This window comes from Peromyscus eremicus, chromosome 6, assembly GCF_949786415.1.
Source record: "Peromyscus eremicus chromosome 6, PerEre_H2_v1, whole genome shotgun sequence".
NCBI classification, from domain to species: domain Eukaryota; kingdom Metazoa; phylum Chordata; class Mammalia; order Rodentia; family Cricetidae; genus Peromyscus; species Peromyscus eremicus.
The window spans coordinates 102,430,008-102,455,462 of NC_081421.1; the positions used below are offsets into that span (position 1 = coordinate 102,430,008).

General features: G+C 48.8%; 2 protein-coding genes across 15 annotated transcripts in view; one reads left to right on the forward strand and one right to left on the reverse strand.

The window, feature by feature from the left end:
• The window catches only part of Lef1 (lymphoid enhancer binding factor 1), a 112,222-nt gene extending 107,188 nt beyond the window's left edge, over positions 1 to 5,034 (forward strand). For 13 of the 14 annotated variants that reach the window (XM_059266232.1, XM_059266233.1, XM_059266234.1 and 10 more), the window contains one exon: positions 4,504 to 5,034. In XM_059266232.1, the coding sequence (XP_059122215.1) occupies positions 4,504 to 4,583 (80 nt within the window). In that variant the 3' untranslated portion in view covers positions 4,584 to 5,034. The remainder of the gene's footprint in view (positions 1 to 4,503) is intronic. The other variant, XM_059266235.1, reaches the window with a different exon arrangement.
• Positions 5,035 to 14,809: 9,775 nt separating this feature from the next.
• The window catches only part of Hadh (hydroxyacyl-CoA dehydrogenase), a 42,360-nt gene continuing 31,714 nt past the window's right edge, over positions 14,810 to 25,455 (reverse strand). The window contains 5 exon segments of the mRNA XM_059266247.1: positions 14,810 to 15,600; positions 16,885 to 17,004; positions 17,007 to 17,045; positions 23,853 to 23,931; positions 24,935 to 25,024. Coding sequence (XP_059122230.1) covers positions 15,482 to 15,600; positions 16,885 to 17,004; positions 17,007 to 17,045; positions 23,853 to 23,931; positions 24,935 to 25,024 — 447 coding nt within the window. The 3' untranslated portion in view covers positions 14,810 to 15,481.

Below are 25,455 nucleotides of genomic sequence, written 5' to 3' on the forward strand. Positions count from 1 at the left end.
TGGAGCAGCAGCTCCCAACCTGTGGGTTCGCGACCCCTCTGGGCGTCAAATGACCCTTTCACAAGGGTCGCATACCAAATATCCCGCATATCAGTTAGTTACATTATGATTCATAACAGTAGAAAACTCAAAGTTGTGTCGTAGCAATGAAAATAATTTTATGGTTTTGGGTCACCACCACATGAGGGACTGTTTTAAAGGGTTGTGTCGCAGCACTAGGAAGGTTGGGAAGCACTGCTTTGGAGCATGCCCCAAATGTGTCTGTGGATTGAGGATCCAGGAGTCACTGGGGCTGCAGCCTCCCCTCAGGACAGGCGTCCTCACAGGTCAGGCTGATCCGTATTGTATGCATTGAAGACAGAAACTCCCCTGCAGTCTTTGGCAGTGGGTCTCAGGCCTGCCCCAAGTCACCTTGATAGCCATCACAGTTTAGTTAACTGGTCGCAGTCCCTGGTGACCAGCACAAAGGGAAAGCTGCACCCTGGGACTCGGCCTTGATCTAACCTGAGTCCAAAGCCAGGGCTACGGACCCCTTCCTGACCCCCCCCCCCCCACACACACACACACAGCTCTGTGGTTAGCGATGGACCAGTCTTGAATGTGCAACTGAGGGCGGATTCAGGGTCAAGCTCCCTGACTACCCATTTCCAGTTTTCCTTTTCCCAAACCCCAGGTTGTCTCACTGCCGCGGAGCCACAGCCTGGCTCCACGGGTCAGCACACACTCTCGGGGGATTGGAGTTTCATCGTGGACTGATGATCTCGGGTCTCTTTACTGGTTTGCTTTCCAACAGCATGGCATCTTGGGTTGGGCCAAGCTACGATATTCTAGATGTAGAACACACTGCCAGGATAAAGGTGATGTTGCCTAGTGATGGGCAGACAGATGGACAGACGAGGTCGGAGGGGTAAAGAAAATAAAGGATCATTTAGTTGCAAAGTATGGTGGTAAAAGTGTGTGGCGGGCCCAGAAGCGTTTTCTGCACCATGGGTTGGGTGACATGGGGCAAGTTTGTCACCTCCTGGGCCATGGTTTCCTCCTCTAGAAATAAGTGAGAACACACGGCACGGTCCCCGCGATGTGACACTGTTTGTGTAAAGTTTGACCCAGTGCCAGGCTCCCGGCAGCCACAGTCACCTTGAAGGCAATAAGGAGATGACCCAGCAGAAGTAGAATGCTTGGAGAAATGGCCCAGCTGCCCTTACAGGGGTCACCTTGGGCCAGTCAGGTCATCGTCTGCCTCAGTCTCCTCTGCAGAAAGACAGGACTAGACCGCTGGGCCGTGCTTGCTTCCTGCCCCGGAATCCTGCACAGCCACCCTCCACACACATCAGACCCCGCCGCCGCCATAACAGGCCGAGAGAGAACAGCGGGATGCTGGCAGGAGGGCTGGGGTGTGTTGCCGCAAGGCAGTTCTTGCCATTAAAACCTCTTTGCACCCCTCACAAAACTCATTTCTGATACTCTCTCCCCAAAGATGATGTCATGACTGAAAACACATTCAGGCCCCTACTTCCTGCTGGTGGCATTTAGGCTGAAGTGGAAGGAGGTGGGGACGTGGGGGAGGGAGGTGAATCTTGCCCCAGTCCAGTGCTTTTGTGTGCTCACCAGTTCTGAGCACGCTGTAAAGGGTAGGAGAGTTTGCATTTTGTTTGTGGAGACCCGCCTTGCTATCCCTGCCTTAGCATTTACAGCTGCCAAGCCCAGGTGGCCAGGGGTGCCAGCCTCCTCCATCAGACGATAGCCGGGGGAAGAGGCTGGGCTGGCCAAGCCTCCAGGCCTTTCATAGAACTCTGCATTTGTTTTCACAGAGGAGGGGCCTCCTACCCACTCCCTCCATCTTCCTCAGTTTTGTGCCGAGGCCAGAGGCCCAGTTTCTCAGGGTCGGTGCAGTTCACCTGCCAGGGATCTTCGGCGTTGCCCTTTCCATCCGGCTCTTCATAAGCCAGAAAGGGGTCTGGGTTCCATCTGAGTAGAGGGGTGTCGAGTCGGATTGGAGAGCCGACATAGTGCTCGGGGTGTTGTAGGCTCTGCTGCTGTCAGCCCTCTGCACTAATGGCCACATGGCAGGGCACTGGCCTTCACATCTGTAAGAGCGACTTGCTGGCTCCCTCTGAAGCCGAGGGCTGGGTAATTGCTGCTTTGATTGTGCGGGAAGGCTTCGGTGGGTGGAGCCCCGTCCCTTGCCAGCAAGCAGCCCAACCCCACTGCAGACGGTGGCAAGTCTCCCATCTCTGGAGCTTGGTGCCAGTAGTTTCTTCAAAAGAATCTTGACTTGACCCGTTTGATATGTGGAAAACGCCACACTCAGGACCCCATTTCTCCCATGGGGTGTAAGAGTTGGTCTGCCCTGGTGCCTGTGGATTTCAACAGGGCGGCCCCGGGACAGTCGAGGACCCTCCTCGCCCCTTTAAATGACAGCTCCCCAACAGGAATGCAACCTGGGGCGGGGGGGTAGGATGCCATGCAGGGGACCTCTGAAGACAGCCAACTTGTCGGGGGGGGGGGGGGGGGCGGGCGTTGTAAGGCAACAGATTGGTGAAGTAGAGCCAAAGCATGAGCATGCAGGAAAAAAATGACTGTGAGGAGACAGGGAGATTCTGTCCTGGTAAGTTATATCTTGTTCTTGAAGAAAATGATGCTCTAGGCAGTCATGCTTGTCTTGACTATTATATTATTACTGAGCCCAACTCAATAAGGGAGGAACCAGAGTCTAAGGCGGAGCTTGTAGGCAGGCAGGCAGGAGTAGGGGTCCGGCTCTACTCTAGAATAGGGGTCATTAGCAAGGCCACAGAAGCTGTTTCTATTGCATGACTTTTTGAGTCCCCTGCACCTGGGGTTGGGGACAGAGAGATAGGTTGCCTCCCACAGTAGAAGACACTCCCAGCTCCCTATGGCCAGCAGTCTGGCCTAGGCTGGCAGCTTAGGACTTGAGGGCCTTATGTTCTTAAGAAATAATAGTTTCCTGTCACAGACTGAGAGGAAAACTGCCCAGGAAGAATAGCTTGGACCAAGCCTTTGAGCATCCTTCATGCGGAAGCACAGGGTAAACGGAGGACCTGCAGGGTCGGTGCCCACCCAGACTTCAGTCCTCCTCCTCCTCTCTCATTGGAAAGGCAAGGCCTTTCGAAGCTCTTTGATCCCCTTGTGTGAAGGACTGAACCGTGCTCAGTTGATAACAAAGGTTTGCAACCAAACGGGGTATTCTTCTGCTAAATTTTCTTGGGTTGTTTTACTTCTCAGTAGCTACTCGGGGATACAGTTGCGTCACAGTTTGGATCAGGTGTCTGTGGGGACAGCTTGCCTCACCCTCCCCCATGCACGCACGCACGGCCTCGCCCTCCCCCATGCACAGAAGACTGCTCCCCACCAGCCCACCTCAGCACAGCTTGTGGCAGGTGCCCTCTCCTGCTCTGAACTGCGCACTCCTATGGAAAGCACTTGGTCACCCAGGCTGTGTTTTTACTTTTCAAACGGCCACAGCTTGCTGTCTGTCACCTGATGGCTCTGAGTCCTTTCCTCTTCAGTGGAAGTGTGAGGGAGCCCCCCACGTAGAATTAGTCTTTGGGGGAACGCTCTCCTTGTAAGGGGGATATACCAGCCAGAAGCTCAGAGGGCTGGGTTTGTCTGAGGCTGTCATAGGCTCCAGATGGGACACAGAACTCTGCCCCTCTGCCTCAAGTTCAAAGCGATGGAGACTGGTGCTCTCCCGGGTGAAGGACGGAACAACCATGGAGCCCTTGCTTGCCTCTGTCTCCTCTTGTTACAGTGTTTCATTTTAACCTTTAATCGCTGTGAAATCTCAGGTCATTAAAACTTTGGGGACTAGGGGTTCTTTGTTTTGAAAAACAGTTATTTTAAATGACTTGCAGAGTGTTCGTTGTAGGCTAACATTAAATGTCTTCCTTGCTGTGGAGGGGACTACCTTAAAATCTTGAGTGGAAGTGGAGCGTGCCGCTTCCACCCCTTACCTTAGACTGTAAGAGTGGACAGCACAGGCTGGGTGTGTTGGGCTGGTCCTGTGGGAGTTAGCAGCATGCTGGCGGTTTGGAATGTTCTAGTCCTGTGTAGAAGCCCGCAGTGGCTCCCTACTGTGAACTAAAACCAGCTAATACTTCAGCATGACAGGCCCTCCCCTGGTCTGGCTCTTGCTCACCTCTCCAACTCACGTCTAGATCATTCCTCCTACTGATGTTTTTCTCAGACATGGCTTTGTTTGTCAGTTTGTTTAACCAAGACCCAACACTTTAAAAACACATCCTGTCATAACTCTGCACATACATATACAGAGAGCCAAGTAGAAATTCAGCTTTCTGTACCTACCCTGGGATGTATTTGAGGGTCGTTTGGCTAGTATCCGGCAATCCATCTTGGCCCATGTGACCTTGAGAAAATGGATCCTTTAAATGCATAGGTCAGACATGGTGCCTGTAACAGAAGGTACAGTCTTGAAAGGCCCGTGGCAAATTCATATTAATAGCGTTTCATTTGTTCCTTCTTGAGGTGGCAAAAGAAACTCATTCCCAACGTGCAAAGCCAAGGCGGCGACCCCAGGCCCTCTTCTGGAGATGGAAGCTTGTTGAAAACCCACACTGTCTCCACAGCTTGCCCGGCTGACCCCAAGGAGCACTGACAGCATCTTTACCCTGAGGTCACTGCTAGAGACGCTGACCCACAGAGACAGTCACTGCCAGCCCTCCCTCCTGTCTCCTGCAAGCGCCCGACTTCCAAAAGCAAGCCGAAAACGGTTGTTTCTGAAAAAGAAAAAAGAAAAAAAAAAAAGCCCACGAGAATGCTAGCAGGCCCTGCCCACTGCGCGGTGTCGCTTCTGGTCTCTGTGTGCACTTCTCCTCTGTGCAGACCTGTCACCCTTCAGCAAGGACAGTACCTTGGCCATGTTCGTGCGCAACTCGAGTCCGGGGCCGGAGCAGGCATCAGCATCCTGGCGTGAGAATTGTGGAAGACCCCCGTTTCCGTCTTCAGTTGCCTACCTTCTTCAAGTTTTTATTTAACAGTACAAAAGGATCAAGCTTGTGTTTGCTTCTTTTTTTTTTTTTTTTTTGTAACTCGAATTTTTAAATTTACTTTTTTAAAAAAATTTTTAATTTTCCTTGTATATTTTGCTAGCTCTGAGCTTTTAAATGAAATTCATGGGTCTGGAAGAGTCTGGAATAAAAACAAGATGAGAAGAAGCCTTCTGCCCTTCCGAGCTGTCTTGTCCAGTGAGTGGCTTCTCTGTGACACACGGTGGCCTCTGTCCTGTGAAGTGTCTGATAGAGCTGAACAGTTAGCCAAACCTACTCTGGCTGTTAGTGATTGGCAGTCCATCTCACTTAATTTTCTGATTTGTTTGTTTTTATAATGACAAACTTTAACACATACTTTGAGCAAACCCCTTTGCAGTGGATTTTCTTTTCTTTCTTTTCAGTCTTGTAAAAAGCCCAGCACTTGAATGGTTATTACTTTCAATGTTCTGTATTTGTATCTGTTTTTATTAGCCAATTAGCGGGGATTTATGCCAGTTGTTAAAATGAGCGTTGATGTATCTGTTACTTTGAAATGGCAAGGCACAGCCTTTGCCCCCAATTGTCATCTTAACGTCTGTCTCTCCAGTTTGAGTTAACGTGCTGAGCATTTTTTAAAAGAAGCTTTGTAATAAAACATTTTTTTAAAAGCGTCCTTTTATTAAGAATAAAGTTGCTGATAACTGAGAGTTGGCGATGAACTGAAGCCCGCGGGGGCACAGGACAACCCCTGCCTCCCATGCCTGAAGACCCCGGAGTCTCATCTCCTTTGCCAGGCATGGACAGGAAACAGGGTCAGAAAGAGAGTCACCAGAGCCATGTGGCGGTGGGATTCTCCTTGCTCACCACAGGCCGCACGAGGACTCCAGCCTTGGTGGAGTGAGGCTCATAGCCAGTGAGTGCTGTCAGAGCTCACTGGATTTCAACCTGAGCTCCCCAAATCCTGGAGCCCACGAGGTGAAGGTCAGCAGCACCATCCATCCCCTCAGAGTTCCAAATTTTCTCAGTGTTTAGTGATCGCCCACAGTTTCCCCATCAGCCCTTGCTACCCGACTTAGCAGAAACTCCAGACATTAAAATGTCGCCCGTTCATGCCTTTCCACCTTTTGAGTTTGCTTGAGATCCCCTGGTTGTCACTGGCGAAGTGAAATCCCTCCCTGAAACTCTAGTTCTTTCCTTTTTCAGCCGTGGGTACAGCTGGGGAACAGCTGGCTCCCATGCTTGTAATAACCCTCCGCATACTGCACTTGAAGATCACCATTAAATCACCCTCCGATTTCTCCTCTCCGGGCTAAGTAATCCCAAGTCCTCGAGGCTTTCATCATCAACCCTTTAATCATTTTCATTACTATCCTCTGGAACCCTTCCAATTTCTCTTCATTTAATCCTAAACTTGAACCAGGAAAAAAAGTATTATGTTCTGGGGTCCTACTTGTTAGAGAGGTTTCACATTCGGCCCTTCATTCCGTGATCATCTCCTTACCATACAGGAGTCAAGGCGCTCCCTCGGACACTGACTGCCACCATGATACTTGGGGAGTGAGCTAGGAAAGAGAACTAGACTCCTGTGCGGGAAGAGGATGGAATCTCGTCCCTGGCTGGGAAATAACACGTTCATCAAGGACACAGCAGAGCAAGGCTCGGTCCCAGCCACTCTGCCAAACTGCTTTCTGGAGGCATTTGCACTAGGGAAGGGTAACCAGGCATTCCCCTGCTCCAAGAGAGAGATCAGAAAGGGTGCCTATGGCTCAGAGACCCTTGTGGCTCCCTGACGGGCGACTAGCACAAAGCTCAGCCTTTCTGGGAGCCTCGCCTCGCCTGAGGTCACGGTTGACACACTTAGCCTTCCCAAGGGGCGTTTCCTTCCTGTTTTGGTTGGTTTGGTTGTCAGGGCTACTGGCAATACCTACCTGTCCAGTTGGGAGGGGCCTTCCAACTGATTCGTTTTCTCCCGTGGTCGGTCTAAGGCTGCGACAATGTAGAAGCTCATGCTGAGCAGCAGGAAGGAAACGTGTGTGTGGCTTTCCTTAGGAGAAGGAATGGGATGATGGATCATCCTAACAGGAGGGGGGAATCTGAATTTCACAGCACACAACAGTGCTGTAACATGCTTCCCACGCCATTTCTACCACAGGGAGAGACTGTACAAAAGAGCTAATATGAAATTAGTGAGTGATAGCTAAACATGGGACCTCCAGTGGACATCACCATTCCAGATGCCAGGGAGTTTTAAAAGAGATATGATAACGATGTCGTTGGTCTTCCTGGGTATCATTTGAGAAGCTGCTGTTTTAACTCATGCCCATGTTTAACGGAAAAACTTCCTCCTCAGAGAGAATGGAGGAAAAGAGGGTATAACCATGTGTACAATGATATAAAACAATAATACAAAACTTTATAAGCTCAAGAGCCCAAGTGAAAAAAAGGCTACTTACTTTTCTTTACTGAAGAAATGATGCTCTGTATTCATTGTCAAGTGCTGTGGGTCACAGTGAAGGTGTATTAAGTAATCAGCCGGGCACGTTGACTCACACCTGCAAATCTCAGCACTTAGGGCAGAGCACAGAGTGGTGGCTGACCCCCAGTAGCTACGAAACAGGTCATGAACGGACTTCCCCTTGAATTATAATTCATTAAAAAATGTTTTGGTACATTGTTTTTTTAAAAAAAAAAAGTCCTGTCTGTATAGCCTGTGGCCATAAAACACTGGTGTGCAGTCATGTTCAGGGAAGTGTTGACAGGGGCTGTTTTGAACTCAAGATCAGTAAAGAACTTAGATGGCGGGGGAGGGCAGAGGGTGGAGTTGGTATATTTTCACCCACACGTGTGTGTGTGTGTGTGTGTGTGTGTGTGTGTGTGTGTGTGTTCAGTAAATCTCAACATCTTCTGTCTCTCAATTAAAAATTTATTTTGCATGTGTGAGCATGGGTGTGTGTGTGCCACCAGACTGTGGGGAGGCCAGAGAACAACTTGTAAAAGCTTTCGCCTGCCATTGTGTGGATCCTGGGGATTGAAAGGTCACCAGGTTTGGCAGCCTTTACCCACTGAGCCATCTTGTAGGGCCTTGCAGATTTTTTTTTAGGCAGGATCTTACTCTGTATCCCCAAGCTGGCCTCAAACTCATGATCCTCCTGCCTCCACCTCCCCAATTACAGATGAAATATTTTTGCTGAGTCCAGCTTGAAATGTTAATAGCTAAATTAATTTATCTCCATACTAGATGTGTGGGAGAAATTGGCAGAAAACATATGGTCCAGATGGAAATAAGAATGGTACATATGAATAACAGATGTGGCCACATGTCCTCTTGAGCGTCTCTTTGCAGTCACAGCAGAATTAGTGCAGTAGACATATTTTCTACCTTTGTCACAGAATCTGAAGTCAGTGGCATTGCTGATCTATATTTTATGCTATGATGTTTTCTCCATGAAAAAGGTATATAAGGCAACTGAAATAAAGCCCCACAAATGGGCCTAGTTACTGCTGTCACAGGCCTTTAAGGTTTTTATTATTATTATTATTTTATGAGTTTTTGAAAATGTGAGTGTAAGTGTTTTGCCTGCTTGTATGTATGTATATGTGCACCATGTGTGTGCCTGGTACCCTCAAAAGTCAGAGCAGGGGATCAGAGCTCCTGGAACTGGAGTTACAGATGGCTGTAAGTCACCATGTCGGTGCTGGGAACCAACACTCTCAACCACTGCTCCATCTCTCCAGCACTACAGGCTTTCCCTTCAAGTTTTCTCTGTTTAAAAAGACCTGTCTTACTGAGGGTTTCTATTGCTGTGAAGAGACACTATGACCATGGCAACTCTTATAAAGGAAAACATTTCATTGAGGGGGCAGCTTATGGTTTCAGAGGTTCAGTCCCTTATCATCATGGGGGGACATGGCACTGTGCAGGCAGACATGGTGCTGGAGAAGTAGCTGAGAGTTCTAGATCTTGTAGGCAACAGGAAGTGTTCTGAGACACTGGACATGGCTTGAGCATATATGAGACCTCAAAGCCCGCCTCCGCAGTGACACACTTCCTCCAACAAGGCCACACCTACTCCAACAAGACTACACCCCCTAACAGTGCCACTCCCTTTGGGGGCCATTTTCTTTCAAACCACCACAGGTTCCCAGGTCTTGCCCAACTTGTATACCTCATAAGACAAGGTCTGTGTGGAGTTCATTTGGGGAGCTTAACAAGGTCCAGGGATAACTTGTAGATGAACTTGTTTTTCTTGACACTTGCTGGCTGGCATCTGGCACACACGAGCTACACCTGCGGCTTTCCTCAGGTTCCAGTTGGCTGGGGCTGTCTCTCCCTCAGTTTCTAGCCTAGAGAATTTACACTTATTAGATGGCCCTTGCAAAAACCGCTTTGCTCTTACTCTCCATGAGGCACTTGGCAGCTGCAACTACATTTAAAGATTTTTTTTAAATTAATCATGAATATGTGTGGATTTGTACCTATGCATGACCAGTGGAGGCTAATAGATAGCATTCCCTGGAGCCTGAGTTACAGGCAGTTGTGAGTAGCCTGACATGGGTGCTGGGAACCAACATGGGTCCTCTGCAAGAGTACATGATCTTAAACTACTGAGCCATCTCTCCAGCCCCTCACTTTTAACCTCAAACAGAATTTCTCACAATAACTCTTTTAATTCATATTCTCATATTCTCTCTCTCTCTCTCTCTCTCTCTCTCTCTCTCTCTCTCTCCCTCTCCCTCTCCCTCTCCCTCTCCCTCTCTCTCTCCCTCCCTTTCATAGAATAGCATCTCAGATTGGATGATGAGATCTTCAGCCAGTAGAGGTGTGGGATGTCAGGTGTTACCAGAAACTGTGTGGTACACAGAGTCTCAGGAGAGGAGGCAGCCACTAATTGCAGATCTCATCTGTGAGCAATGTTGCCCCCTCTGACCTCCACATCTGGGATTCCTTTGATTTTAATGCAGGGGTGCCAAGCATTGCTCTTCCAGCAAAACTATCTCCAGCACAACTGTACCCACCCAAGATGCAGCAGAATATTATTTTAATGTGTGTTACTTTTGATTATGTTGCATTTGTTTAACTCTGTGAAGCTGTGTTACTGTGCCTGTGCAAAACATCCAATGATCTGATAAAGAACTGGCCAATAGCAAGGCAGGAGAAAGGATAGGCAGGGCTGGCAAGCAGAGAGGATATATAGAAGGAGAAATCTGGGAAGAGGGAGGGGAGAGCTAGGAGCCAGAGAAGGAGGAGGACTCCAGGGGCCAGTCACCTAGCTACACATCAAGCCACAGAGTAAGAGTAAGATTTACAGAAGTAAGAGAACAGGAAAAGCCCACAGGCAAAAGGTAGACAAGATAATTTAAGTTAAGGAAAGCTGAATTAAGACAAGCTAAGGCCAGGCATTCATAATTAAATATAAGCCTCTGTGTATGATTTATTTGGGAGCTGGGTGGCAGGCCCCCTGCCCCCCAAAAAGAGTAAAAAAACAACCAAGAATTAAGAAGGGCACACAAGCCAGGGGTGCTGGTTCTCAGCAGTCTCAGCAACTCAAGAGACAAAGGCAGCAAGACCACCAAAGTTCAAGGCTGTCCTCATCTACATAGTAGGATCGAGGCCAGCCAGGGCTACACAGAAAGACCCCGTCTCAGAAACAAGTAAACATTGTAAGTACTAACAAACTTCCCTAAGGCCCGTGACCCTTGCAGACATCACTTCAGTGATCCACCGTGAGGCCATGTGCCAAAGAGCAGCTGGCCTTCCAAGGAGGTGGCTGTGCCCACCAACTAAAGTCTCTACCTGCAACGGAGACCGTGACGCTGGGCAACAGCTTCCCTTCTCTCTTCTTTGGTCCTACTGTAAGTCGGTTGGTCGAGGGAAGAGTTTCTCTGCAGCCTGCCTCCCCACGGCTTAAGATGGAAGTTGAAGGCTCTGGAAACCGATGGATCCCCGGTGAGGCAGAACAGTCCATTCACCCAAACCTCCCTTAGGTAGAAAACTCAGTTTCGAAAGTGCCTTCTGGTTTTAGAGACTCCCAGTTTGGCTTAACTTCTCTACCTGGTAATTCTGAGCCAATGGCCATTTCTGAGAGGCCCACAAGGTAGTTAGTGGAGTTTTTCCCCAATAATGCCTGTTCACCTGAGAACAGACATGCTTTTGGTAGGATGCTCCAGTATGGCACCTACAGAAATGAGGTTGAGACATCTTGTGAAAACTGAAGACAGCATCCCCACAATCGCCGAGGGCCCTAAAGGCCTGCACCACCCCCCTGACCTGACAGGGTATTCCTTCCATAGTAGGCTTCCGTGTTTCAAGAGTTACAGTGTCAAATCCCCCTAAGATGAGCCAACATCAGCCTGTGTTAGAACAGACACCCAGGGCAATCCTCCGTCCCTCCCTTGCCTGATGGGGACTCATTCCCCATACTTCTGACCCCCCGAAACCCTTAGCAGCTCATCCAGTGTTATTTGAAAATACAATATGGGAGTCGGGGGTGAAGAGATCATTCGGTGTTAGGAGCAATGGCTTTTCTTGCAAAAGACCCGGGTTTGATTCTGAGCACCAACATGGTGGTTCACAGCCATCTGTAAATCCAGATGCAGGGTAATAACGCCCTCTTCCTGCCTCCGCAGGCACAGCACGCAAGCAGTTCGGAGACACATGCAGGCAAAACACCCAAACACATGAAATACGTTGACATCTTTTTAAAAGAAATAAAACCACAGCACAAGAGCATAAAGTTCACACACTACCTCATTTCCATGCATGTCTAGACCTTTGAGAAAGCCTCAGCCTTTCCTCGGGGTCTTAAGTCATCTAGTCTACTGCTTATATAAAAAAATGTAACTTACCTAAAGACAGCCACTCCTGCACCACACCAGCTCTCGGAAGACTTGGAAAGCCCCTCCCTGGTGGCTGTGAGAGTGGAACGTGGGCCAGTAGCTGACACTCAGGCCTGTTCCCAGACCGCAGCTCATTTCTCTAAGTATAAAGGACTCAAGGCTGTGGTAACCCCATGGCTTCCTCTCCAGCTAGCCTCTCACACTCCACAAGACATGCGGCATCCTTCTGCTTGAGATCTGAGCATGACTATCCCCAAGGACAGGTTCCAACACTGTGTCCATTTTACACACACACACACACACACACACACACACACACACACACACACACATTATATACATACATATCTCTCTCTCCAATATCTCCAGACAAGAACCTCTCCAGGCTACTCAGGCACAGAAAGGTGCTGAAGACCACAAGCCAGCTGGCTCCTTTCAAAGCCCAAGGTGGGAAGAGAACTGTCGATCCCACAGCAGCTGCACCTGGTGGGTAGAAAGAAAAGCTAGTGCCCCCGACCACGTTCTGTCTTCAGTGGTTAAACCTTGTCTGGTCATCTCAACAAGGTAGTAAGGAAAAAAGAGACAAAGCGGATGGAGGGAAACAAATCCCTGTGATTACGAAACTTTGAGACCAACTGAAAAAAAAAAAAACCAGACCACAACCAAATGGATTCTTTCCAAGTGTGGATTTGAGAGTCGGGTGACAGGGTGACGAGGTCTGAGATATAGTTCAGTTGGCAGAGTGCCTGCCTGCCTGGCACACAGTACGTCCTGGGTTTGATCCTCAGCACTCAAAGGTGGAGGCAGCTGGATCAGCTGTTCAAAGTCATCCGGGCTCCATAGCGAGTGTGAGACTGGCATGGGACACGTGAGGTCCTGTCTCCTGGTTCGGGGATGGGAGAGAGCACAGCAACGATTCCATTGTCCAGGCATTTTCAGATTACTATTTGTGTTGTTAACAAGAAAATTAGTCTCATGGAATGATAGCCACACCTTGTATTTTTTAATAGATGCTGTTACTTAGGTTGAAATGTTAAAGGGATTAAAATTAAGGTGGGACAAGACAAAAGCCCAAGTCACGTGTATGAACCGCTCAACGCACCAAGAAGGAACGCGTGACCAGTGTGAGCTGTTGTGTAAGCCATTGCTCACACACTGGTTTTACTTGCTCAGGTGATGAACAGCTCGATTGTAAATGAGTGTCTGAAAGCTGGTATTAGCCAAACTCAACTACCTGGCAGAATTCAATGACAAATCCCTTTATAACATGTTTTGAGTGGCTTTGTAGGGCACAGGATCTGGCTATGTGGTCCATCCCAATCTCAAACTCACAATCTTCCTGCCTTTACCTCCCCAGTGCGGGGATTACGGGCGTGTGCCACCCCACACTTGACTAACACCAGCATTTCTCAGTGTCAGCTCTTGCTTCCACGTGACCTCCTGCCACATCAATCAACGGTTCCCTAGAAACAGACCTCCAACTGGTGTCAGCAAGTGAAGCAATGTTTCCCCTTCAGTCGCTGTTATTAACAATAACAATAAATCTCACGGACATTAAAGGGCCATAGGTTTTTGTTCTGTAACTTGTTTTCAAAATAATCAAAGAATTTCCTTTGAAAGTTTCACTTCTATTAGAGGAATTAACAACATGAAGGAACAGTGGGAGGAACTTTTTTTTTTTTTAACTTAAACCCTGCTCTAAAACGTTCTGCTTCCATTAGGCAGCAACTTTAGAAGTTTGAGGACCAGGCTCATCCCCCACAAGGGTGGCCAAAAGCTAGGTAAGAAAGCACAAGGGATGGGACTCTTACGAAGGCCTGACTTTCAAGCAGACTGCAGAAATCCTGACTATGGGACCTTCCTTCCCACCTGGGGTCACAGAGCCATGAACAGGGACAGGAGACCATTGCCCAAATGCCAACTTGAAGAAGAGAAGGTTCCAGATCCCTCCCTAGGCAATCCCCTGGAACATAATGCATAGCAAAGATACTATAGAATGGCAAAGGATTGTAGAGGCTGAGCCTTCTGAACATCTGGCAAGATCAAAGGGCATTTGAAAATGCCATCCAGAAGCAGTGTTGTGTGCCCCCCCCCCCCCAAGACGGTTGCACCACTGAGTTCTCTGTCTTTCCTGAAACTTAGTGGTTAAGAAAGAGCTGGGCCATTTCAGGATGAGTGCCCACATCCTCTGTAGACTCTGGTTAGAGGGTGACAAACTGAAGCCTGTGGCCCAGGGGTCATAGCAACGGTCAAGAGCTAGCCTGAGAAGAAGCAGGGCGGTGAGGTCACAGGTGACCTAGAAACAGGAGGGGATGGGTAAGAACAGCATCAACCGGGTTCTAGTGTGTTGGTATGCACAAGTGCATATATGTTTACATTTTCTCACTTTATGACATACTCAGAGCATTTTTTAATTAATAAATTCCCTCTTATCAATCACAAAACAGAAAAAAACTAAGCCAAAAATATCCTGATAGAACTATGGTCTGAGATCACAAGCGCCTCCACCTGTTTGGGGGCACGTACTGTCTGAAAGTTTACATGTGAGATTTCCAGATTTATTCTTTTGTATTTATCATCACAAATCTAGATCTAATCTGGAATCTTCTGCTAAATAGCTGGTGACCTTAGACACATCACTTAAGCTCTGTGCTAATGAAGCCACCGGACCTCAGGGCTTCTGATGTCTTTCCAGCCCACACTCTATCATGGAAGACACTCTGTCAACCCAATGATTAAAAGACTTACGTTATGTTATTTTACTTTGCTGGCAAAGGAGAAACAGATGCTCTTAAAAACCACTCTTGGTGCCCTTACTTCTGTTTTCTGGTAGGAAACGTGGAAGGGCCAGACCCGGGCCAGATTCACACAAATACCCTCCCCCCATCCCTCCCACGCCATCACTTCCATCCCAGCCAGAGGTCAGAGAAGGTGGGCCTGTTTTTATAATTACTTAAGCATTTTGTGATTTTAAGTTAGATGAGTTTATTTATTTCCATTCCCATTTTTACAGAGTAAAAGATTGCATTTTAGGAGAGTCAATTCATTGGCACTTGGTAGCATTGATTTCTCATGAAAAAAAAATTAGAGAGACGGACAGTGATGGTGAAGAGCTAAATGGCCACAAAGATGGGCCTTTTCCCAGACACCAAGTTCTCAGGGACTCGCCCACCACTCCAGGAGCCCTGTCCTGATGAGAAGTAAACAAAGGCAGATGCCCAGAATGTAGGCTAAGGCTGGAGGCTGCGGGCTGCAGATGTTCCCAGGCAGGCAGGCCCTTAGATGCACCTGTGGGCACGACAGCTCCCACCTCCCGGGGTCAACACCAATGAACATGGCGTACTCATTTTCAGAAGACCTGAGTGAATGAGTCTAAGTAATGCTTTTACAAAAAAAACCCAGCAAGGTTCAGAAAAGAGATGCTTGCTCCAAGGCACAGAAAAACACACAGAAGAGAACATACGAAGGCAGAGAATTCGATCTCAGTGGAGGAACCTTATTACTGCAATGAGTCAAACGATTACTTCAGAGAGCCTGCAAGGGCGAGCAGCCACGGCAAGCCTTGCAGCCGTTACCCACAGTGCGCTCATTCTTGCCCCAGGGCTGGCTCGGGGTGCTGCCGAGGGACTCTTGAAGCATCACTTGTACTTGTAAAATCCTTCTCCGGTCTTCTTGCCCAGCTTCTTCTGGGCCACCAGATTATTCATGGAAGGACTGGGCTGAAACAGGGGGTTCGCTGGGTCCATTTCATGCCACCCTGTTGAGAGGAAGGACAAGGGCTTTCTTTGGTTTGGGTATCCTCAGGGCATGCCCGGGGCACAGGACCCACGCAGGCCACCATGGCAGAGACATAAGGCCAGCTTTGCTGGTGCGGCCAACACTGACCCTAAAGTGGGCATGCCACTATTTGCCTGGGCTGCCAGAAGCCTAGCTCCAAGCAGGGCGCCTGGGTACCCAGGACTTCCTGCAAACTGAGGCAAACGCCCAACAGCACAAATAGAATCTCCCACTAACCGGCTAGATTCCCAAGTGGGACAGTTGCCTTTCCAGATCCATATTAAATCCTGGATTTCTCCCACTGGTGTTCTGCCGTCTCATACAATTTCAAATTTCCTATGTCAACTAAGACCCTTCTCCTCTCCAGTATTTAAAAGATTTTGGTGAAATGCTGGAGTAGTATGCTACATACGACTTCAGAAGTTCATCCAATTCAATGACAATCTTTATGCTGTCTTCAAAACCACTCCCCTTGAAAAACTGTCGAATAGCTTGATCTCAGTGGAGGGAACACAAACCAGCTCAGGACAGCCTGGCACGGTGTACCACTGTCAACGTCCCGACTTCCACTCTGCACTGTGGTTACTTAAGATACCCCCGTTGGGGGGAAACTGAAGGGCGCATAGGACCTGAGGTCTACTAGAAACGCCCATGATCGATAATTAAATCCAAAGGAAAGATGAAAAACAGTTGCCCTGCTAAGCGACAACAGGCCATCTGTGTGGATCTCTAGCACGCCGCTCTGGCTGAACTCGCTTTGTCCCCCCAAAGGCTGAGGATTCCCAGGGTGGCAGGTGTGGAAAATGGTGGAATCTTCTTCTAGAGTTAGGGCCTGAGAAGGTACCCGGGACTCCACCCACACAAGTGGACTTATAATTTTCTCAGGAGTAGGTCAAATCTAGGGATAGATTACTTCTTGAGTGGACAATTACAAACCAGGGCCATCCCATATCCACACCGTAGACCTTTCTGTACACAGCTGTTCTGCTTTTTAGCTCCGCCATGTTGTGACACATCCAGGACTATCTTGTCACCTGGAGCATCTCAAGCTGTCAGGAACAGGAGCCACATGACTCTTTTTTTCCTTTAAAAGTCTCCTACCTCGGGCACTTGGTTACAACAACACCAAACAGAGCGGGTAAGGCAGGACATTGAACATCTTAAGATGCCTTGTCATTTTTTCTTAATTGACATTATAATTTATGGTCCTAAGAGACCAGTTCAAGCCAGTTTTTAAAAAGGAAGAAAAGGTTTTAATTCCTACCATCCAAGATGAACTTTGTAGTATCCAGCCCAACGTAGTCAAGAAGCTCAAAAGGACCCATGGGGTACCCAGCTCCCAACTTCATGGCGGTATCAATGTCCTCCTTGGACGCGTCCCCTGCAGAGCAAAGGACAACCCTGAGTCACCACCACCATCCTCAGCTCTCCCACCCCGGGTCAGTTCTAGCATCACTAGAATTGTGTCAACAACCGACACACACATTCAGAAAACGTCTAGAAGTTCAGGCTCCCGGGGTGGGTAAGATTTCTGTCTCAGATCACCTGCCACACAGGCCACAAGCTTTTCAAACCAACTGCAGCCAGTGAGGAGACCTCTAGACCCTGCTGCCCAGGTCACAGAGTGAGCAGCCCCGCCCTGGGAACACTGGCTCCCTAACAGCGTGGGATTTCCCAAGTCCAGAGTCATTCGATACTAGAGTTTTCCTTTATAATTGTGCTTTGCACATACACAAATGCATGCCTGTACATACATACAAACATATATACACACATGCACACATACAAACTCACACATGCACAAATGCTTAGCTTTCTATTTATGTGTTAACATATGTATTTTTTTAAACTTTGTTTTACAAATAAGCATTCTGCTGGGCCTGTGTTCACACAGTCAAGGTAACTGCTTCAAGAAAGCCCAGACAGCTAGAACCATGACACACTACTTGTTCTGCATCGCTGAGAGCAGTTTTCAAAATCATGTTAAGTTGGTAGAAGTGTTTAGGCGCTTATCTACAATGCCAAGTTCCTTCCTGTTATTCTAAGAGACATAACAGCTCTTCAGTGGATCTCTGAATCTGGAACTGGTCTGTGTCTAGAGTTCAGTGGCCTGTCCTCGGATATGGGTTGATTTAATAACTTCAGGTAAGGTGGAACCACTGAGCTATGTTGGGTATCAGAGGACAAGGGTTCTGGGCTTTTCCTTTAGAATTCTCCCTATACTGTCCTGCCGATGGGCCAGAAGATGCCTCTACAGAGAACAACCGTGCATCCTGCCTCCAAAATCAGAACTGGGAACCACCTGCATTACAAGGCTATCTATCTAGAAGTTTGTTTCAAAGCATAAAGTAGTGGCCAATAACAGCAGAGCTGAATTGCGAGGCATTTACCCATCAACCCTACAGTTCCCCAGAGTTTTCTTGAGTGAGAGCAGCAGGAAATATTAGATAGAAGGATTTAGAGTATGGAGATAAACAGATAGAAAATAAAGGATAGCCTCAAAAGGGCCTGGAACTTACTCCAACGGGCCCCGACTGTCTCTGCCCAGGGTATTTATAGAGACACCAAGGGGTGGAGCAAAAGACACCCCCCAGCACAGCCAAGTGCATACCATCTCAGACACCTGCACTCAGGCCCGTGGTCCTAATCATCCTCTATGCGGACCTGCTGGGTAAAGCCACGAGGAACCTGAAAACAGGCTCCCACACTGAATGAAGTGCTAAAAAGTGTATTCCATACCTAAAAATGTCGGATACCTCTACTGGGACCCTCTTCCTCAACAGTAAATACTTCCAAGCCATAACACCACGTTTTTCAAAAACACATAATGCACAAAAATAATGCCAGAAGGTGTCAGTGCAAATTAAGGTTATTGTAATACCAGGCACGGTGGCACATGCCTGTAATCCCAGCAGTTGGGAAGTTGAGGAAAGAGAATAGTGAGGTCCAGGCCAGCCTGGACCACATAGTGGGATCCTATAAACATACACAGAGATATATACAGACACACACTCGCAAGCGTGCAAAAAAACAAAAACAAAAACAAAAACAACCCACTCAGTTATTTTCTTTGAGTGATATTAAGTACTTAGTGTAACTCTAGTACTAGTATAACCCTAATAAGGATTAGAGGGGCTGCTGAAGAGTTGGCTCAGCGGTTAAGAGAAATCCTTATTCTTGCCCAAGACCCAGGTTCAATTCCCAGAACCCACATGACAGTTCAAAAGCATCTGTAACTCCAGTCCCAGGGGATCTGACACCTTCGTCTGACCTCTTTGGCAACAGGCACACACATGGTGTACAGATATACACGCAGGTAAAACACTCAAACGCTTAAAAAAAACTTTAACAAATTAGAATTAGAGGCCTCTGAGAAATCACGCTTTGAATTTTATGTAGTAAAAAAGCAAAAATAGTCCTACACATATGAGTCTCATCAGGTGGTCTCACACAGTCCATTCTCCCATGGATCCCATGGCAGGGTGGGGAATCAAACCCAGGGTCTCAAGCATGCCAAGCAATCCTTCTAGCAGTGAGCTCTAATCCTCAGCCCTGCTTTGCTCCGTATTTGTATCCATTACCGACCGGGCACTGGACACTTTCAGTGAGACAGCGGCCGAGCACGGTGCCGTAATGGAGGAGGAGAAGGAGCCAATTCCACATCGCAGCATCTGAACCAGCTCCACGGCCACCCCTCCACCCCTGAGGCCCAGGTTCTGAAGGATGCAGAGAGTCTCGAAGGAGAGCTGGAACGGCACCGTAGACAGACGCTGCAGCGCATGCACAGAGGACACGAGACGGCACAGGTAGGAGGGACCCGACTCCACAGCTCACACATGCACTGGTCAGGATGTGGACACTGAGGCTTCCATGACGCTACAGCTGCCTGCAGATGCCAGAAGTAACACCCCCACAAGCTCCTGCCTCAGGACTCCTTCCTCCTCTACCTTCAGGCCTCAGCCTCCTCCTTCCTTCGGGCTTCTGTTCAGACAGCACCAACCAGCGCCTCCCCCTGCAGTGCATGAAACAGCAGCGGCCAGGACCGGGAGCCAGGGCACCTCCACCCCTGCATGCCTGCACAGCTGTCCGTCAGAGCCTTATCAATGCTCATGTACATAGGCAGTGTCCCTTCAGAAGAATGCACACGCACTGGGGACAGACATCTAACGGCATCTAACTCAACCTAAAGCCATTTAATCAAATTCAAGTCAAAGACTATGGGCCCTAAAGACAAGGCTACAATTCCCAATTCAGACCCTCATGTGAGGAATATTACTGTGTTCTAAAATTACTGAAAGTACAAAGCACTGTTAAAATAAAAAATCAGTACACATCTACAAAATTAGCACAACTCTAAAAAATCCATCTTAAGTAAATCAGAGTAAATAGGCAAAGAGAAGAAGAAAAGCAACACGTACAATATGTTGGCCAAGAGGGAGTCACGCATGGTGTACTTTAGATCAATAATTCCTAAACTCTTGTAGTGTCCAGTACTTGAATAAGAACCTGATGCTCCCTACACACAGACACACAGACACAGACACACAGACACAGACACAGACACACACACACACACACACACACACACACACAGAGCCACACAAAGCTCTGCTTCACTCTTTCTGGCTCCCGTGAAGATGGGGCCCTTAACTCTACTCAGCTCAGAGACGCCCTCAAACCTGGGTGTCTGGAGGTCTGGGGCTGGAGCCTAGGTCCTGCTGCCACCGAGTCGTTCTCTGGCTCTCTGGCACCACCTGCTGGCCAGTCTCAACATCACCAGCTGAAGCTCTTCCTCCAAGAACCAGCAAGGAGAGGCCGACAGAGGGACACTCCTCGTTGACTGCTGGCTGGATCCTCACTCCCTGTCTGGAGGGAGCTGTTAGGGACACGAAGATGAGGACTCCGTCCATGCCCCAGGGAAGAGGACAGCTGAAGGGGTCAGATGCATCATGCCACAGGGAAGGGAGAGCCAAGGCAGAGGAGGAGGACACATTACACTCAGTTTGGACCTCAGGGACACCAGGTAGGTGAGAAAGATGGAGTGCGGTCTGAGGAGATGATGGCGGAGTCTGAGGGTGGAGGAAGACTTTGCAGTCATGGCTTGTATACAGGTTACCAGAGAACCGCTGTACTTGAGCCATGGTGAGCGAGGGAATGAGGTGGTGGGGATTTTTTAATGACTGATGAGGACGCCCTGCAGTGACCTGAGGGTAAGTTCATGACATCCCCAGTCTATTACAGCACAACTCTCCTCAGAGAAGCTAAGCACGTGCCCTTGCCACCCTGCTGGAGCTGAGTGATCACATGACAGGGACTGTGGGTTCCCAGGTCTACACCGCTCTGACCCTCAGAGTTGGGACATCGCAACCACCCAGCCTCCACTGGTCTGAAGGAATGAGGCAATGGACAACACACAGCTGTGAAAGACATGGTGAAGGCCTACCACAGAAGGCTGTCAGAGGTCAGAGGTCAGGGGTCAGAAATACAATGAGCCTCCATGAGGGTCTTTCTACCCGGGGTGTGAAAAGCGTGGTGGGCACTCCTGGCATATTAGCAGCTGCTCAGCTCTCTGAAGCCTCGGCTGGAACCCTCTCCCAAACATTCCTCTACAAGCTCTCCCATCAAAACAGCATTTACCAACCTGCAGGGACACACACACACACACACACACACACACACACACACACACACACGGTGTGTCAATAGCATGGGGCATAAAAATTCTCCCCAGAGGAGCTAGGAAACAAAGCCAGAGCACAGGCAGAGAGAGGCCAGGCCCCAGCAGGGAGCACGGACAGAAACACGGTGCACGGACAGAAACAGGGACCAGTGTCTCCTCCACTTCCTTGGCGACAGAACGCTTTCTCAGCAAGCACAGTGGAGGAGACAGGCCTAAGAAAGACCTGGATAGTGACCAGGGTAGCTGCCTGGATGAGCCTCACTGCAGTGGCCAGGCAGGAGGAGACAGGGCTGAGAGAGAAAGGGGACAGTGGTGACAGGGAGGCATCCAAGGTGACAAATGGCAAGTATGGGTGGGAGAGTCTAGAGGCGTCAGTGAACACGCAGAGCTGTGGATAAAGTCCGGGGTCTAAGCACTCATAGGTGTCGGCCAGGTGAGCGGCCAAAGGGACATTATGAAGGGCCTGGAGTCCAGACCACAGTGTGAAATGCTGCAAACCTGCGCCCACATGATGCTTAGCAACTTCAGGACGGGCAGATGTTCTGTCACAGGATCCAGCTACAAAGAGAGAGGCCACAGGGCCAGCAATGGCAGTCCACCCAGAGAAACACCAAAAGCAAACTGAAAGCACGCCCCAGAGCCAGGTCCTGCCTTCCCGGGTGCCACACAGAGGTGCCCAGTCATGGCGAGGGGCAACAAGGTGAAGAAAACAGTTTTCAACTTAGCATCAGACACTGGGCATATGGGAGTTGGTGTCAGAGGATAGTGTGTTTCAGAGGGAAAAAACACCAGGAAAAGGTGCTACATTCGGAAACATTACATTTATTAGGGAAAGAAAAACCCTCGAATGTCTTTCAAGGTAGGCCAAAATGCCACATACTTTCTTTGAGGTGTAATTACGCACATTTGTCGAAGATAAACACAGAAGTGTTGGTTTGATCTTAGAGTAAAAGTAGGCAACTGCTTCCATAAAGCACGGAGGCAACTTTAATATTTAAAGCCAATTTTGAGGAGGCAAATGTGCTTTCATCTGCTGGAAAGAGCTGGTGTAAATGCTTTGTTTGGGAAATGGCATTCTTGAGAGTGTTTGTAAATGAAGTCACTCAAATAAACGATCGCACTTGCGTTTTACCCGGTCCCTACAACTTGTTGGTCTGGAGAGTAGACATCACACACTTTCCTTCTCAGAAACGGGGAAGAAGTCAGGCGGGGGCTGGGGGGGGGGGGTTGCATCCATCCCAGCCACAGACCACGTCCTGGGGCTTATGTTTCCACAGCAGGCCAAGTCATTCCTTGTCGACTAGAAGGGGGACATTTTAGGCCCAGGAGATGCTCAGCTGGTAAAAGTGCTTCCACGATGCCGGGCGGTGGTGGTGCACGCCTTTAATCCCAGCACTCGGGAGGCAGGGGCAGGCGAATCTCTGTGAGTTCGAGGCCAGCCTGGGCTACAGAGCGAGATCCAGGACAGCCAGGGCTGTTACACAGAGAAACCTGTCTCGAAAAACATCACACACAAAAGTGTTTGGCACGTAAGCCTGGAGACCTGAGTTTGATCCCCAGAATCTGCATAAAGATAGGAGAGAACTGACCCACAAAGTTGTCTTCTAGCCTCCACACATACACCATGACATGATACGTAGGTGTGCACGCACCACACGTGCACACACACACACACACACACACACACCACGCATATGTGCACACACACACAAATACATTTTTTAAGAGAAGGGAACATTTCAGGTCATTCAGGAGGTGTAAAGCAGTGCTCTGTGACTTTTTTCAATAAGGACAACATCCCTACCATATGCATGTCACTCACTTCCCATCTCCTGTCACAGTCATGGGTTTTCTACGTTAACCAACTTTAAACAACTCCTAGTCTGGTTATTTTTCCATTACTATCTTTTTGAAAGCAATAACCTCTTATTATTTGTAGTATTTAGAGTGTGTGTGTGTCTTTGTGTGCAGAACATGCATCATGCATGCATGTGTGCAAGTGTGCATGCATGCATATGTGTGTATGCATGTTTGTATGCTCCAGTGTGTTACATGCGTCACGCATGCATGTGCTGTGTATATGTGCGTACATGCATACATATGTGTGTGTGTATAAGTGTGTGTGACATGCATCATGCATGCATGTGTGCACAGGCTCAGAACAGGATTTCAGATCCCCTGAAGCTGGAGCTGGTTGTGAGCTGCCCAACATCAATGCTGAGAATCGAGCTTGGGCCCTTTGGAAGAGCAGTACACAGTCTTAACAGCTGAGTCATCTCTCCATCTCCCCGCAAGTCATAAACTTTTAAATAAAAGTGGAGATCCAGGGTCTAGATCTGCGCCATCGATGCCACTGCTGCAGCCTGGACCATCACAGAAGCTCACAGGGAGGTCTGGGACCCAGGGAACCCAGTGACTAAGGTACTAGGGCCAGGGCAAAGCTGAGCTCAGTCCAGCAGAACGAAAAGCAGAAACTCCCTTCCCAGGCTCCGCACAGCCCAAGCCTTCCTGCACACAGACCGAGACCTGAGGGCCTTAGCCTGGCCTGGGACAAGTACCTCGCTCATGTAGCCTGATGGCCTCTATGAGGTATGGCACCAAGAGACGGTTCACGATGAATCCAGGAGTGTCCTGTGGCAGGGAAGAGAAGACGGTAAGTGACCTCATGAAACCTGACTTTCTGTTTAGTACAGACCACTCCCTGGATGCTGCTGCCCACACTCCTGCCATTCACGTTTTCAAAACGCGCTGTGAAGTCCCTTACTCTATCTCGTACGGCGACATCCTCTCTTCTACCCTCCACTTCCCTCTCAGAAATCACTCCCTTCTTAAACACTCCTCCAAAGAGTAGCATTCCCCAGGCTTCTGGAGCCTTCCCTGGGTCAGCTCGGTGTGTCTCAGAGCTCACCCGTCTGCACACTGCACAAACCGACCATCACGGCAATCGGGTCCAAATGCCCTTTCACTTCAGCACACCGACAGCAAGGCCTGGGCTGTCTCCACAGGGCGGGGTTGCCCAACAGTTCTAGTTGTACTAATGGCACCGTGCTGTTTTGTAACTGATACCTGGGCTTCCCCTCTCTCAGACTATACATAGGTGGCATGGGGGTTGGCTTAGCGGTCAGGTGTCTTAGCTTACAATCTCGCCCTTCCAGGACATGAAGAAGCCTGTGTCAATGGTGCCCATGGCTCACACTATTAGAAGTAATTCTCCTAGTAGTATGGCCACATAAAATCACCTTCCTCCCAGGCTACCCGCAGTCTGTCCCCAGGGGTTCACATGTTGGGAGTCTGGTCCCTGGAAAGATGGAGTAAAACATCTAAGAGATGCATCCCAGAGACAGATGCTTGGATGGCTGAAGACTTGGGTCTCAGAAGGGACCACTCCTTTCCTGGATGGAGTTCTTCCCAGTGACCTGGCCCCAGCATCTCTCTGACTTGCTATACAAAGATGTAGTCCTTCCGCTTGAACGATCTCTGGCCACTGTGACGCTACTCAGCCCTGAGGTCTTTATGAGAGCTCAACTGACATTGGCATCATGCCCTCAAAGCTCCCCTCCTCCTTCATAGTTACCTGCCTCGGGGATTTTACTACAGTAACAGAAAACAGACAAAAACATTACGCTCACTTTACCTTGCAAGAAACAGGATGCTTTCCTAAGGTTTTACAAAAGTCGATCAGAGATTCAAACGTCTTCTGGCTAGTCATTGGTGTTTTAATGACCTGGAAATGCAAAGCAGGGAATTATGACCGGAGAGGACGGAGAAGCAGCTGAATGGTTCAAGGAAACTGAACCAAAGGCTCTGAACAGGTGATGAAAACATCTTTAGTTTTAGCACAGTCGGCATCTCAAGCCAGAAGCAAAATGTTGACCCAAATGTCCGTGCAAGACACTTTGCTGTAGAATATTCCTTTACACTGTGTGAATATATGTCACTGTGACTGGTTTAATAAACAAGCTAACTGGCCAATAGCTGAACAGGATACATTTAGGCAAGAAAGCCACACTGAGAAATGGGGTGAGGAAGAGAAGAGTCTGAGGACTCACCAGCAGACGCAGAGGGAGCAGGAGATGAACATGCCATGCTAATAAAGGTACCACCATGTGGCAGAGCATAAATAAGGAATACGGGCTAAATTTAAAATGTAGGCGT